Below are 14,815 nucleotides of genomic sequence, written 5' to 3' on the forward strand. Positions count from 1 at the left end.
ACAATGTAAACAGCTGGGGCCCCTGCACAGAACTTTGGCGGTACCCCACTAGTCACTGCCTGCCATTCTGAAAAGTACCCATTTACTCCTACTCTTTGCTTCCTGTCTGCCAACCAGTTCTCAATCCACGTCAGCACACTACCCCCAATCCCATGTGCTTTAACTTTGCACATTAATCTCTTGTGTGGGACCTTATCGAAAGCCTTCTGAAAGTCCAAATACACCACATCAACTGGTTCTCCCTTGTCCACTCTACTGGAAACATCCTCAAAAAATTCCAGAAGATTTGTCAAGCATGATTTCCCTTTCACAAATCCATGCTGACTTGGACCTATCATGTCACCTCTTTCCAAATGCACTGCTATGACATCCTTAATAATTGATTCCATCATTTTACCCAGGCTGACACGATGTCAGACCTGGGTATAATTCCCTGTTTTCTCTCTCCCTCCTTTTTTAAAAAGTGGGGTTACATTGGCTACCCTCCATTCCATAGGAACTGATCCAGAGTCTATGGAATGTTGGAAAATGACCGTCAATGCATCCGCTATTTCCAAGGCCACCTCCTTAAGTACTCTGGGATGCAGTCCATCAGGCCCTGGGGATTTATCGGCCTTCAATCCCATCAATTTCCCGAGTAATAAGGATTTCCCTCAGTTCCTCCTTCTTACTAGACCTTCTGAACCCTTTTATATCCGGAAGGTTGTTTGTGTCCTCCTGAGTGAATACCGAACCAAAGTACTTGTTCAATTGGTCTGCCATTTCTTTGTTCCCTGTTATGACTTCCCGATTCTGACTGCAGGAACCCTACGTTTGTCTTTAGTAACCTTTTTCTATTTACATATCTATAGACGCTTTTGCAGTCCGTCTTAATGTTCCCTGCAAGCTTCTTCTCGTACTCCATTTTCCCTGCCCTAATCAAACCCTTTGCCTTCCTCTGCTGAGTTCTAAATTTCTCCCAGTCCCCGGGTTCGCTGCTATTTCTGGCCAATTTGTATGCCACTTCCTTGGCTTTAATACTATCCCTGATTTCCCTTGATAGCCACAGTTCAGCCACCTTACCTTTTTTATTTTTACGCCAGACAGGGATGTACAATTGTTATAGTTCATCCATGCGGTCTCTAAATGTCTGCCATTGCCCATCCACTGTCAACCCCTTAAGTATCATTCGCCAATCTATCCTAGCCAAGTCACACCTCATACCTTCAAAGTTACCCTTCTTTAAGTTCTGAACCATGGTCTCTGAATTAACTGTTTCATTCTCCATCCTAATGTAGAATTCCTCCATATTATGGCCACTCTTCCCCAAAGGGCCTCGCACAACGAGATTGCTAATTAATCCTCTCTCATTACACAACACCCAGTCTAAGATGGCCTACCCCCTGGTTGGTTCCTCGACATATTGGTCTAGAAAACCATCCCTTATGCACTCCAGGAAATCCTCCTCCACCGTATTTGCTTCCAGTTTGGTTAGCCCAATCTATATGCATATTAAAATCACCCATGATAACTGCTGCACCTTTATTGCATACACTCCTAATTTCCTGTTTGATGCCCTCCCCAACATCACTACTACTGTTTGGAGGTCTGTACACAACTCCCACTAACGTCTTTTGCCCTTTGATGTTCTGCAGCTCGACCCATATAGATTCCACATCATCCTTCATCAATGTCCACATCAATGTCCTTCCTAACTATTGCATTAATCTCCTCTTTAACCAGCAATGCTACCCCACCTCCTTTTCCTTTTATTCTATCCTTCCTGAATGTTGAATACCCTTGGATGTTGAGTTCCCAGCCCTGATCATCCTGGAGCCATGTCTCTGTAATCCCAATCACATCATATCTGTTAACATCTATTCGTACAATTAATTCATCCACCTTATTACGGATACTCCTTGCATTAAGACACAGAGCCTTCAGGCTTGTCTTTTTAACACACCTTGATCCTTTAGAATTTTGCTGTAATGTGGCCCTTTTTTGTCTTGGGATTCTCTGCCTTTCACTTTTACTATTCTCCTTTCTATCTTTTGCTTCTGACTCCATTTTATTTCCTTCTGTCTCCCTGCATAGGTTCCTATCCCCTTGCCATATTAGTTTAACTCCTCCCCAACAGCACTAGCGAACAGTCCCCCTAGGACATTGGTTCCGGTCCTGCCCAGGTGCAGACCGTCCGGTTTGTACTGCTCCCACCTCCCCCAGAACCGGTTCCAATGTCCCAGGAATTTGAATCGTTCCCTTCTGCACCGCTCCTGAAGCCACGTATTCATCTGAGCTATCCTGCGATTCCTACTCTGACTAGCACGTGGCACTGGTAGCAATCCTGAGATTACTACTTTTGAATTTAGCTCCTAGCTCCCTAAATTCGTCTCGTAGGACCCCATCCTGTTTTTTACCTATATCGTTGGTACCTATGTGTACAACGACAACTGGATGTTCACCCCTCCATTTTCAGAATGTCCTGCACCCGCTCCGAGACATCCTTGACCCTTGCACCAGGGAGGCAACATACCATCCTGGAGTCTCGGTTGCGGCCGCAGAAACGCCTATCTATTCCCCTTACAATTGAATCCCCTATCACTATAGCTCTCCCACTCTTTTTCCTGCCCTCCTGTGCAGCAGAGCCCCCCACGGTGCCATGAACTTGGCTGCTGCTGCCCTCCCGATGAGTCATCCCCCTCAACAGTACCCAGAGCGGTGTATCTGTTTTGCAGGGGGATGACCGCAGGGGACCTCTGCACTACCTTCCTTACACTGCTGTTCTAGCTGGTCACCCATTTACTATCTGGCTGAGTACCCTTTACCTGCGGTGTGACCAACTCGCTAAACGTGCTATTCACGTCATTCTCAGCATTGTGGATGCTCCAGAGTGAATCCACCCGCAGCTCCAGTGTCGCAATGTGGTCCGTCAGCAGCTGCAAGCGGATGCACTTCCCGCATATGTAGTCGTCAGGGACACCGGAAATGTCCCTGACTTCCCTCATCATAGGGCAGCCCTGTCATCCCAGGAATCATTCTAGTGAACCTTTGTTGCACCGCCTCCAAGGCAAGTATATCCTTCCTTAGATAAGGAGACCAAAACTGTGCACAGTACTCCAGGTGTGGTCTCACCAATTGTAGCAAGACTTCCTTACTCTTATACTTCAACCCCCTTGCAATCAAGGCCCAAATACTATTTGCCTTCCTTATTGCTTGCTGTACCTGCTAGCTTTCTGTGTTTCTTGCACGGGGACATCTAAATCTCTCTGAACACCAACATTTAAAAGTTTCTCACCATTTAAATAATATTCTGTTTTTCCATTCTTCCAATCAAAGTGAATATCACATTTCCCTACATTATACTTCCTCTGCCACCTTACTGCCCACTCACTCAGTCTATCTATATCCCTTTGCATTTTCCTCACAGCTTACTGTCCCACCCAGCTTTGTATTGTCAGCAAACTCATTACACTTGGTCCCTTCATCTAGAACTGTCTCAGTACCTCTCTCCCTCTGTCCTATTCCAGTCTGTCTCTCTCCCTCTATCCCAGCCTCCAGATCACTCTCTCCCAGACTCTCTCTCTCTCTCTCTCCCCCCTCTGTCCCAGTCTCTCTCTCTCGCCCTGTCCCAGTCTCTCTGTCCCAGTCTCTCTCTCCCCATGTCCCAGTTTCTCTCTCTCTCTCTGGATCCTCGCTCTTCTCCCTACCACCCAATGAGCCCAACATTGACCATGACTTGCATCAATTTTTTTTGGAGTAAGTTGTTTTTTCTGGCATAAGTTAGAAAATGCCATTTTCCCCAAAAATTTTCTCCAGAGTAAGTCAGTTAGGTACGATTTTTTTTAGGTCATTTTTTTTTTCAAAAGGGGGCATTCCCAGACTCACGACAGTTTTGGCCATTTATGCCACATTGGCCAGAAAAACACACTCCAAATCCACTTAGGTAGTATGTGGCCAGCTCTGAAAAACCTTGTGGGCAGTTAAGAAAAAGCAGCGCACATTCAGCAGACATTCGAGCAGGGATAGGGGAGGGAAGGGAACTGGAGAGGACCTCAACAACCAAGCAGCTAACATAAAGGAAAAGCTCAAACCAATAAAATACAATAAAAAACAAAGTAAATCCTACCTTATCTTTAAAGTCTGCCCGGGAAAGGCAGCGGACCGGTCTGTGCGTGAGGCCATTCGGCCTGGGATGAAGGAGGAAAACGCACCGGAGAAGTTGCAGCTGCTGGATCTGCGCTTTTCATCGGGGGTGAGGGGGGCGCTATAGAGAGAGAGATGCTGGCCTCTATACAACGGGGAGGCGGGAGGCTGGGGGTGGGGAGAGGAGGGTTTATTTTTTGGAGCTGTTCCTTTGTTGTATTAATTGAACATGATTCATTATGAATGTAAACTATATTTTATTGAAAACTTTGCAATGTACTTAACTTTATTGTAATAAAAATATTCTTGTCTCAAAATTTACTCTTTAAGGTCACTTAAACGTTAAGATCACTTATAAACTTGTACCGTTACATAAATTACAAAAAACATGAAGACATGGACCACCTCCAATGTGAGAACAGTTACACTCTAAGATCACTTAAACTTTAAGTTCACTTATAAATGTCTAAAGTTACATAACTTACAAAAGACATCCAATGTGAGAACAGTTAGAACAGTGAGTGAAGTGACATAAACAACAAAAACAAAAACAAAAACAACAGCAGCAAAGAAAGGCTGCACCCATCTCTCATCCCCCTTGGTCTAAGGCCGCCCGCTGCACTTGGTCTTGGGATCTCCATGACCCCTGCCCGCAGGCGGTGGCGCAGTCTTTCTGGGGTGCACACCAAGATTCTGCTTTCTAACATCTCGGCCACTGGGCACCTCTTGAGGGTGGGGGGTGTCAATGTCACGTGGCAAGCTGGAGAGCGCGGCCTCGGCCTGTTCAGAGCTTGGTGCGGGGATTGGAGTGGGTGTGGCAGTTGATTCTGTCAATGGGTGCGGGATCTGGGCGTGTTCCCTTATTGCAGCAGCTAACTCAGACATTCCCTCCCTCGTGGCCTTGGTCATTGCAACTGTCGTCCTTTCCACTACCTCTGACATTCCATCCCTTATGGCCACCATTCCCTCACTGATGTTAGCGGACATTGTTCCTATTTCCCATGCCATTATTGTTACTTCTCCCGATAGTCCCGCTACCTCCTCACTCACCCCAGTTATGGTGTCCAGGAGTGATCAGGTAAGCTCAACGCTCTCCCCACCCAATGCCATCATCTGAACCACATCTGTTGCATGCTGCATCTCAGGAGAGCGTGGTCCATGTCTCGTTCCCCTCCCCCTGGATCTGGGTCGCGGCATCCCACTGGAGGCGCACACTGGGACCTTGGGTGTTCCTTGCTGATTTGCACCAGCACCGCCACCACCACCACCACTGCTGGGACCTGTAACCTAGGAAGGTGGGGGCACAGGTGCGCAATGCTGTGGCACAGCACCACCACCACCGGGATCTGCAACCTCGGACGGTGGGGCCACGGGTCTGCGATGCTGTGGCAAAGCTTCACCACTGGGACTTGCAACCTTGGACGGTGCGAAACCATAGAATGTCGAACCACTAATGACGGAAGAGCCTGGCAACTGGGATATGTTGATCTCCTCAAGATTCAGTAGAACATTCCTGTCATCGAACCCCTCCCATATCCACTCAAAGTGCCCCTCACGCCCATGTTGTTCTGGAGGGTTGCTCTCCTCTTCCGGCTCGTCCACATCTGAATCTTGATTTGGATCATCAGGAGGATTGTCCTCAAGTTCTGCAACATATAACTTAACAATGAAATGGCTAGCATGAGTAGGCTCACACATAGCAGGCCAGGCAGCAGGTTGATTTGAAGGGCCACGATGACTTTTCATGACTTACCCACTCCCTCACGTGCGGGCCCAGCTTGTGCAGTACTGATGGTTCTTCTCCAGGCAGGACCCATCAAAGCAGCGACCCTCTCTTCCAGGGGTGTCAGTGGGTGCAGATTTGGCGGTCCTCCTCCTGTTCTAGTTCTTTCCCTTCTGTTGTGGAACAGTTTCTTCTGCAAAGATTAAAATGTAACTTTTTAGAGAGGGTGTCTTTCTGCTGGGTGGGATATATACAGCTGGTCACATTTACAATTGAAATACATTGAATAAATGGAAATATTACTTACACTAACTACTTGACCAAGGTCCTGCCACTTCTTTTTACACTGTCTTCCAGATCTCTTGATCACCAATTCGCAGAATTCTTCTGTAACTTGGTTCCAGCATTTCTTCATCACTTTGGGTGGCACTTTTGTGTGACCTCTGCTGGTATCCAGGTGCTACCGTCTGTTCTCAATGACAGTAACTAGTGCCTTGATTTCGTCATGCAAGAAATTCTTTGTTCTTGGTGGATGTTGCTGCATTATTGCTGCAACTGCTCTGAGACACTAACAGGACTTTTGCAATGCTCTAACACACTTTTCCACTGCACTTAGTGAAAGTGTGATTTTTCAAAACACACAGTCCTCTGAGACACTTAGCAGCACTTTTGCAATGATCCCTAAGACTTCTCCAGGTATGCAACAGTTAATTTCAGGCAGGATAGTGCAGCTTTCATTCAGCACACCTGCTATTTAGATTCAGAGCTCTCCTGGCAGGCAAACAATTGCAGCTGCGATGCTCTTTAAAAATGGCAGAGTGCCAAGTTTTCTCTCGAGTGCACATGCGCGTACGTCGGGGCCGGCACCACAGCGCATGCGCGCAGGCGCCGGCACTGTTTTCGGCACGGGCGTTTGGCTCCGCCCCCCCCCACTTCACCATCGACACCACGCCAGGACTCCGGAGACTGTACACAGCAGCCAGAATGGGGCGAGTTTTTCCCGGTGCCGTTTCCAGCGTGCAAAGTCAGTGTGCTTGAGGTCAGTGCGCCGACAAAACGGCTTGGGCAATGTTGGGCCCTAACAGAGGATTAATGCGCAGGCGGGCAACCTTAGAGGGAACAGTGACTGTGGATACATCCCGCTATTATAAAACTAGCACAACCAACAGACTCGCTCCTGTTAAGGATTTACTTTGAGCTCCTCTACTGACTAGAAAGAGGCTTCATCTGGGGTTGAGGAGTAATATACATTATTGGAAGTTCTGCTGAATTAACTGTGCCATAAACAAGTAGAGTCAGGGAGAGGGGGAAAGGGAAAGAAAAAACTCCAACTGAATCAGTAACATTCCCTAAGTATCGCTGACAATTTAACTGCAAAAACCATAAAACTCCAGCATTTTAAGAAGTTTTATTTTTTTTCTTAAATGAGCAATATCCATTGTGAAACAGGTTTGAGATTATTCCAAATCATTTAACTTACTTTACTTCACATGTACAACAATGACATTGGCAAAAATCCAGTACTGATATAGTCACTCTTAGGAAAATATGACTGATACCATTGTTGAATGAAAAGTATCAGGCCCCATTTAGATAGCACAATTTTTAAATTTTGCTGAATCAAAAATAAAGCCACAAAAACATTAAGAAAAACATGAATACTTTGTTGTAAATGTTTACACTTCGAATGAAACAGATCACCAGATGATGGTGAGATCAATTTTTACCTCAGTGTGAGAAACTACAATATAATTCACCCGTGATGTAAAAATCAAGAAAAGTTTTTCCAAAAAAATCCCTATTTTCCCACCATCATTGTATGTATAAGTAATGCACAAGATTAAGAACTCAATGATTGAAAAAGACGACCTGTACAAGACATCGATGGGCATGTTGCGTAACATCTAACTGCCAAGCCATTAATGGAACTCATCAAAAATATAGTGTTCGAAAACCCCTTTCAAGTGTAGGTAAGGCGCCGGCAGACCTGATTTGCAGCCATTTGCAGAATCCATCCATTCTCTATCATATGGCATCCATCTTAAATGCTGGCTAAGTTTCAGAGGTCCAGGGCATATGCAGACTGACATCTTCAGACGTAGTTAAAAGGCTGTCTGGGATGTATCTGCTCAATCCCACCAAGTATTCTTGATAGTTTTAGTCCAAAAAAAGTACAAAAAGGCGCTTTTGGGCTCACGGAATACATACTTGTTTTTTTTGGCTTGCCCAAACACAAAGGGTTAAACAGACTATTTGTTTGAATCCATCCATTTTCCATTAGCTGTCATATTACCAGAGCTTGAGCTTATAGACCAGCGCATTCAGTGTACAGGATGGGCTCGTGCAGCTGTCCAATGCTGGACTCCAAGTGGCCCATCCCATGCTATTTGGTTTCCAGGGACTCCAAGTATTCAAGTGCTATGTCATAGCAGAAGCGGTATTGTTCCTGAATAACAGAAAATATAGCAAGGATACAAATTTAGCAAGGCTTGCAAATCTAGTTTTACACTCAAACACTTTTTCCCCCTCCTTTTTTTGTAAATTCCTCAATTCTCCTTCTGTCTACTAAAGACCTTATTTTTTTCCTGCTGTACAGTTCCAGGAATGCCAGTCACTCTCTAACACCTTGCCTAACGGGCCATTTTTCACATGTGAGCCTAAAGAGTGAAGGTGGCCGGCTACTTCCCATGGTGGGGTGGGACACCACAAGTGACCCCAATTTCATCCTCACCTGATGCCCACAGATATGGACATTTGGCAAAGATCTCTAGATAGTGTCAGCAGTGGGAACCTTGTGTTTCTTTTGCATTCCCAACCCAAGAGGTGCTACTAATTGTAGTGCTCCCAACAGATGCCTGATCAGTGAATTCAGCGCAGAGTTGTTACGATCTGAAATGCACTGCCTGAAAGGGTGGTGGAAGCAGATCCAGTAGTAACTTTCAAAAGATAATTACAGATATGCCTGAAAAGGAGAAATTTGCAGGGCTATGGGCAAAGTGGATAGTTCTTTCAAAGAGCCGGCACAGACACAATGGGGCAAATAGCGTCCTTCTGTGCTGTATGATTCAATGGAATCTTAATTTGAAAATTGGAATGTTCTTGATCTTGTACGTCTAAATTACTCACTGGATAAACAACCTTTGAGTCAACATGTTACCTTCTTATTTTAACTAAATGAGATTGCCATCTCTACAGACAAGTACAATTACTGATAGGTGACCCCATGTCCTGTGCCTTAGGCTGGGTGAAAGAATGGGCAGTGGTGCTCTGCAGTTTGCATTCTTCAACTATCCCTTCTTTCTTTAGGGAAGCACCTGGCCTTTACCCACCATGATGGCAGAGGTGCTCAACATGTGGGCTAATGACAAGAACCTCTTGTTTGGTTCATTCTTCAATTAATTTTGGCACTTAGGTGAGCCTGGGAATAGACAATAATTATTTGTTGCCAGAAAAGTGAACTCTTCAGAAACCTCCAAATTGCTCCCTCCTCCTACTAAAAGTGGTGACTGGGGTACAGTTCCACAAGGGCAGCAAGTACCTCGCCCATGGGCACTTTCTTCATGTGCCAGTGCAGGACAGAGGGAGCGCTGCATCCGTTTTACGTAAAATGGAATGTAAAAGTACCCATCCCATGGCTACTTCAAAGAACCAATGGGAGTTTTACCGATATCCAGGACAACATTCCTCAACCAACAGGACCAATGACATATTGTAGGACTTTAATATGTGCATTTTACTGCTGCTGAGTTTGCTTACATAATGACAGTGACTGTACTTCAACAGAAATCCATCGCTTGAAAAGTGCTTTGGGATGCCCAGAAGATGTGGTAAGGTGCTAAACAACTGGAAGTTTTTTCTTTCTATGTATTTGTGAAACCATGCAATGGGTATTTGCAGGATATTGTAGGGGGTTGGAAGAATGTGATCTGTCTTTCCTGAGTTTCCTCTCTCCCCTCCGATCCCTCCACCACCGCCCCCACCCCCCCCCCCCCCCCACATATCTCTGCCTCTCTCGCTCTCCAACCAGGCTCTCTGTCTCTGTCCCCAGCCAGTCGCTCTCTCTCTCCCCCCCACCCCCCAAACAGGCTCTCTCTCTCCCCCCCCTCAAACAGGCCCTCTCTCTCCCCCGCAACCAGTCTCTCTCTCTCCTTCCAACCAGGCACAGGCAGGGAGCTCAAGGCTTGGCGCAGCGTGGGGCTCGGGGCCCAGCGGGGAACTCCAGAAATAGGGGAATTATCTTCAGGCTCAGGGCTGCTCGGTTGGGGGACCAGCGGGGAACCTCAGGTCCTGTTTCTGGCACCACATGGATGGAATGATTCGTCCGAGAGAAATGATTTGGCCGGGAGGGGGCATGGCTTTAAAAAGTGCAGGGGGGCGGGGCTGGACAGACGTCTGTCTGTCAAAAAAAGTGCAGTACAAATAGTCCCCACAAAAATACCCATCGACCATTACCCTTTTGCTTCCTGCTTCTGAGCCAATTTGCCACTGTGCCTTGGATCCCATTGGCTTTTACTTACGTGACCAGTCTGCCATGTGGGACCTTATCAAAAGTCTTGCTAAAATTCATCTCCACCATGTCAAATGCACTACCCTCATCGACCTTCTTTGTTACCTCCCCAAAAAATTCAATCAAATTAGTCAGACACGACTTTCCCGCAAAATCCATGCTGACTATTGTTGATTAATCTGTGTCCTTCTAAATGAAGATTTATCCTTTCACTCAGAATTTTTTCCAATTATTTTCCCACCACTGAGGTTAGGCTGGCTGGCCTGTAATACTTGGTCTATCCCTTTCTCCCTTTTTAAACAATGGTACAATGTTAGCAGTCCTCTGGCACCAGATCTGCAGCCAGTGAGAATTGGAAAATGATGATCAGAGCATCTGCTATTTCCTCTCTTGTTTCTCTTAACAGCCTGGGATACATTTCATCTGGGCCTGGGGATTTATCCACTTTCAAAGCTTTCATCCCCTTAATATTTCCTCTCTCACTATGTTTATTTCATCTAAAATTTCACACACCTTCTCCCTGATTGCAATGTCTGCATCGTCCCTCTCTTTTATGAAAACAGACGCAAAGTATTCATTAATAACCATACCCACGTCTTCCGTCTCCAAACACAGGTTACATTTATTGTCTCTAATAGGCCCTACTCTTTCTTTAGTTATCCTCTTGCTCTTAATGTATTTATAAAACATCTTTTGAGGTTTCCTTAATTTTACTTGCCAATATTTTTTCATGCTCTCTCTTTGCTTTCCTAATTTCCTTTTTAATTTCACTGCTGCCCTTTCTATACTCCTCTAGGGTTTCTGCAGTATTGAACCCTCGGTATCTGTCATAAGCTTACCTTTTTTTCTACATCCTACTCTGTATGCCCCTTGATATCCAGGGGGCTCTAGATTTGTTAATCCCACTCTTTTTCTTTAAGGGAACATAGTTGCTCTAAGCCCTCACTATCTCCTTCCTTGAATGCTGCTCTGACACTGCTTTACCTTCAAGTAGCCACTTTGGCTAAATCATATCCCAGCTTAGTAAAATTGGCTTTCCCCAATTGAGAACTTTTATTCCAGGTGTCCTTTTCCATAACAACCCTAAATCTAACTGAATTATGATCACTACCATCAAAATGCTCTCCCACTGATACCCCAGCCACCTGCCCAGCTTCATTCCTTAAAACTAAGTTCAGAACAGTGCCCTCTCTTGTTGGGCTTGCTGCAGGCTAAAAAGATTTTCTTGAATGCATTTTAAGAATTCTGCTCCCTCTATACCTTTCACACTAATTCTATCCCAGTTATATTAGGCTAGTTGAATTCCCTACTATTACTGCCCTATTATCTTTGGACCTCAGAAATGTGCCTACATATTTGCTCTTCTATCTCTCCCTGACTGTTTAGGGGTCTAAAGTACATTCCCAGCAGTGCGATTGCCCCTTTTACGTTCTTCAGTTCAGCCCATATGCCCTAATTTGATGATTCCTCTAAAATATCATCCCTCCTCACAGCTGTAATTGTTTCTTTAATCAATGCTGTGACTCCCCCCCCCACACCCCCTTCTTTTTTATCCCACTCTATATCTCGTCTGAAAACCAGGTAACCAAGAATATTGACTTGCCATTGTTGCCCTTCTTTCAGCCATGTCTCAGTAATAGCTATAATGTCATACTCGTAGGTGTCTATCTGTGCTCTCAGCTCAACTGCCTTATTCCGTAGACTCCTTACATTGAAGTATATACCATTTAGCACTGCTAAACTATCTTATTGTCTATTTTCTAGCTTTTGTTTCCTCTGCCTTCCAAACTCGCTTACTAATTTTCTGCCTTCCATTTCCAGCTTTGCTTCTCTCCCTTCTGAATCTATTTTCAGTTTCCCATTCTCCGACCAAGCTAGTTTAAACCCTCCCTAATAGTACAATTAAACCCCCTCTCGAGGATATTGGTCCCAGCCCCGTTGAGATGCAACCGGTCCGGCTTGTACAGGTCCCACCTCCCCCAGAAATGGTCCCAATGCTTCAGGAATCTAAAGCCCTCCCTCCTGCACCATCTCTCCAGCCACACATTCATCTGCTCTATTCTCCTATTTCTGTACTCACTAGCACGTGGCATCGGGTGTTATCTGGAGATTACTACCTTTGAGGTACTGCTTTTTAATCTCTTTCCTAACTCCCTAAAATCTGCCTGCAGGACCTCATCCCTCTTTCTACCATGACCTCTGGTTGTTCACCCTCCCCTCTTCACAATGTCCTGCAGCTGTTCAGTGACATCCTTGACACTAGTACCCTCATCTCCGTGACCACTCAAAATCATCCATTGCCACTCTGGCATAAGAGCATAATTGACATTTTGAGTGGGGAATGTGTTAAAGTGAAACTTTATTGGAGGCTTAAAAAAACCCTTAGGAAATAATATTTCAGTAAAGGCTGTGGAATACTAAACGCTTTAAATGTCATTGGTGAAAATTACAGAGCTTTTTGTGCATTGTAGGGTGCGACACTGATGGATTAAATGAATACTTCCACATGATTCATTATAAACTAAATTGGTATTCAAATGTCAATGAGCAGCTGTGAGAGGTCATTAAGTCTGGACCATGTGAAGCCTTTGCAAATTGTATATAACTGTAAGCTGGTGAAGCACTTTTTTTGGTCAAAAAGTGCATTTAAGGCCAGAATTTTGCTCACTTCGGCAGGTCTGGTGCAAGCGATGTTGGCGGCTCACGGCCCCACTCCTGGTTCCATTCTGCTGCCTAAAATGAATTTACATTGATAGGGCGTCTAAAGCCCGCCCAAAGCGTTTCCTGGGCCAATTAGAGGAAGCGGGTATGGTGATGTCATTCATGACGTGTCATCAGCCAGTTTCCTAAAGGGACCACCATTGTCACCTTACTTTTAACGTCTGTGCTGTCAGTGTTCTACACTGACAATCACTGCAGAGAGTAGGTGTGCAGGGCTGTACCCAGGTTCTCCCATGACTCCCTCCATATGCTTATGGAGGAAGTCACTGCATGTAAGGAGGTCCTCTTCCCTACCCATGGGCAGAAGAGACCTCCCTGATTTCACATTGCAAGGATGTCGTCAGGAGGACCTGGGTGGAGTGCTGCAAACCTTTCAATGATCTCATTAGATGACAAAATATTAGTATAAAGCCATACTCACCTTTATCCAACTGTGCCTCTCATTACATCTCCATCACTCTGCCTTCCTTACCCTACTCCTGCACATCCTTACTCACACCAACTTACCTTGCACCTCCACCCATCCCTCTCTATCTACATCATCACATCCCATCTCACTAGCCACCCGTCACACTCACCCTCATCCGAGTGCAATGATACCAACTAACAACAAACCGGAGTAGCCAGTTGGGCATTTTATCCAATGTTCATATAAAGTTTCTGGTAATGTGCTGTCAAACATTGAAATCTTTATTTTCAACACTTTGCATTCTTGTCAGATTTGGCAGTGGCTTAGTGAGTTGCAGTGGGATATAACGGTATCCCCGCAATGGTGGTGAGTGTGAAAGGAACGGCTTGAACATTGTACGGTTGTTTTATAGTGTTGTTGTGGGGTGGTGCTAACCTGGCGCATCATGTGGCAGTCAGGGTGTATAGTGCCAAGTGAAGTAAATCTGACCATGGTGAGGCCATCCCTGGCCTCCCGGGCAGCAGTGTGGTCAGGTGCTGATGCCCTCTGTCCTGTGCAGCATCAGATGATTGTGCAGAAGGTTGGTGGTGTTGTTGTTGGTGCTGCTGATGTGCCTGGTGCTGATTGTGGTTGGATTCTGAGGACAAGGTGAGATAGTATAAAGGGCACCCATGGTGATGGAATAGATGACAGGTGAAGTAGAGATGACAGAAGCATTCTGCCAATGGTCAGAGAGTTCTTCCACTGAGGAGAGAGTGGATGGAGAGTGGAAAGCCTGCAGATTCTGTACTGGAAATGGACTGAGAAACAGCTTGTGGCCGAGGAAAGTGATGATCTGTCCGGTGGGAGCGTTTACTGTACATTGGAAGCTGTCAAGCAATCAGCTGGAACAATGGCCACTGAACTCTCGCCTCAGGTTGGCAGATGTGGTTCCCATGGCCATGAAGTTAAAGTTAAAAAAGCCTATTAAGTGTCTGTTACGTACATAATTAGTTTAATTGGGTTCCTGACTTAATGTAAAAAAAAAACACTTTCCCACCCGATCCCCCACCGACACTCTGGAAAATTCTGGTCCAAATGTCTGAAGGAGAGCTTCAAAGTTAGGTGGTCATTACATTCTCGCACGAATGCATAGGTCTCAATTTTGAAATTTTCTATTAACCTAGCCTTAATAGCTTTTTAGTGGAGATAGTTGCAGACTTCTCCGACCCTCTGTGTGAAGAAATGTTTCCTGTCATCACCTCTGAATGGCCTATTTATACACACACTTTATTTCTCGCATTTATCAGAAAAAAAACCCAATGCACTTCACATACAAAAATTGCAATCCAAC

The 14,815-nt window shown here is 45.4% G+C and overlaps 1 protein-coding gene across 14 annotated transcripts in view; it reads right to left on the reverse strand.

Moving 5' to 3' along the window:
• Positions 1–7,242: 7,242 nt before the first annotated feature.
• Positions 7,243–14,815, reverse strand: part of ptprub (protein tyrosine phosphatase receptor type Ub) — a 1,307,170-nt gene continuing 1,299,597 nt past the window's right edge. For all 14 annotated transcript variants that reach the window (XM_070898914.1, XM_070898921.1, XM_070898913.1 and 11 more), the window contains one exon: positions 7,243–8,291. In XM_070898914.1, the coding sequence (XP_070755015.1) occupies positions 8,229–8,291 (63 nt within the window). In that variant the 3' untranslated portion in view covers positions 7,243–8,228. The remainder of the gene's footprint in view (positions 8,292–14,815) is intronic.

Source organism: Pristiophorus japonicus, chromosome 14 (genome assembly GCF_044704955.1).
Source record: "Pristiophorus japonicus isolate sPriJap1 chromosome 14, sPriJap1.hap1, whole genome shotgun sequence".
In the NCBI taxonomy this organism is placed as follows: Eukaryota; Metazoa; Chordata; class Chondrichthyes; family Pristiophoridae; genus Pristiophorus; species Pristiophorus japonicus.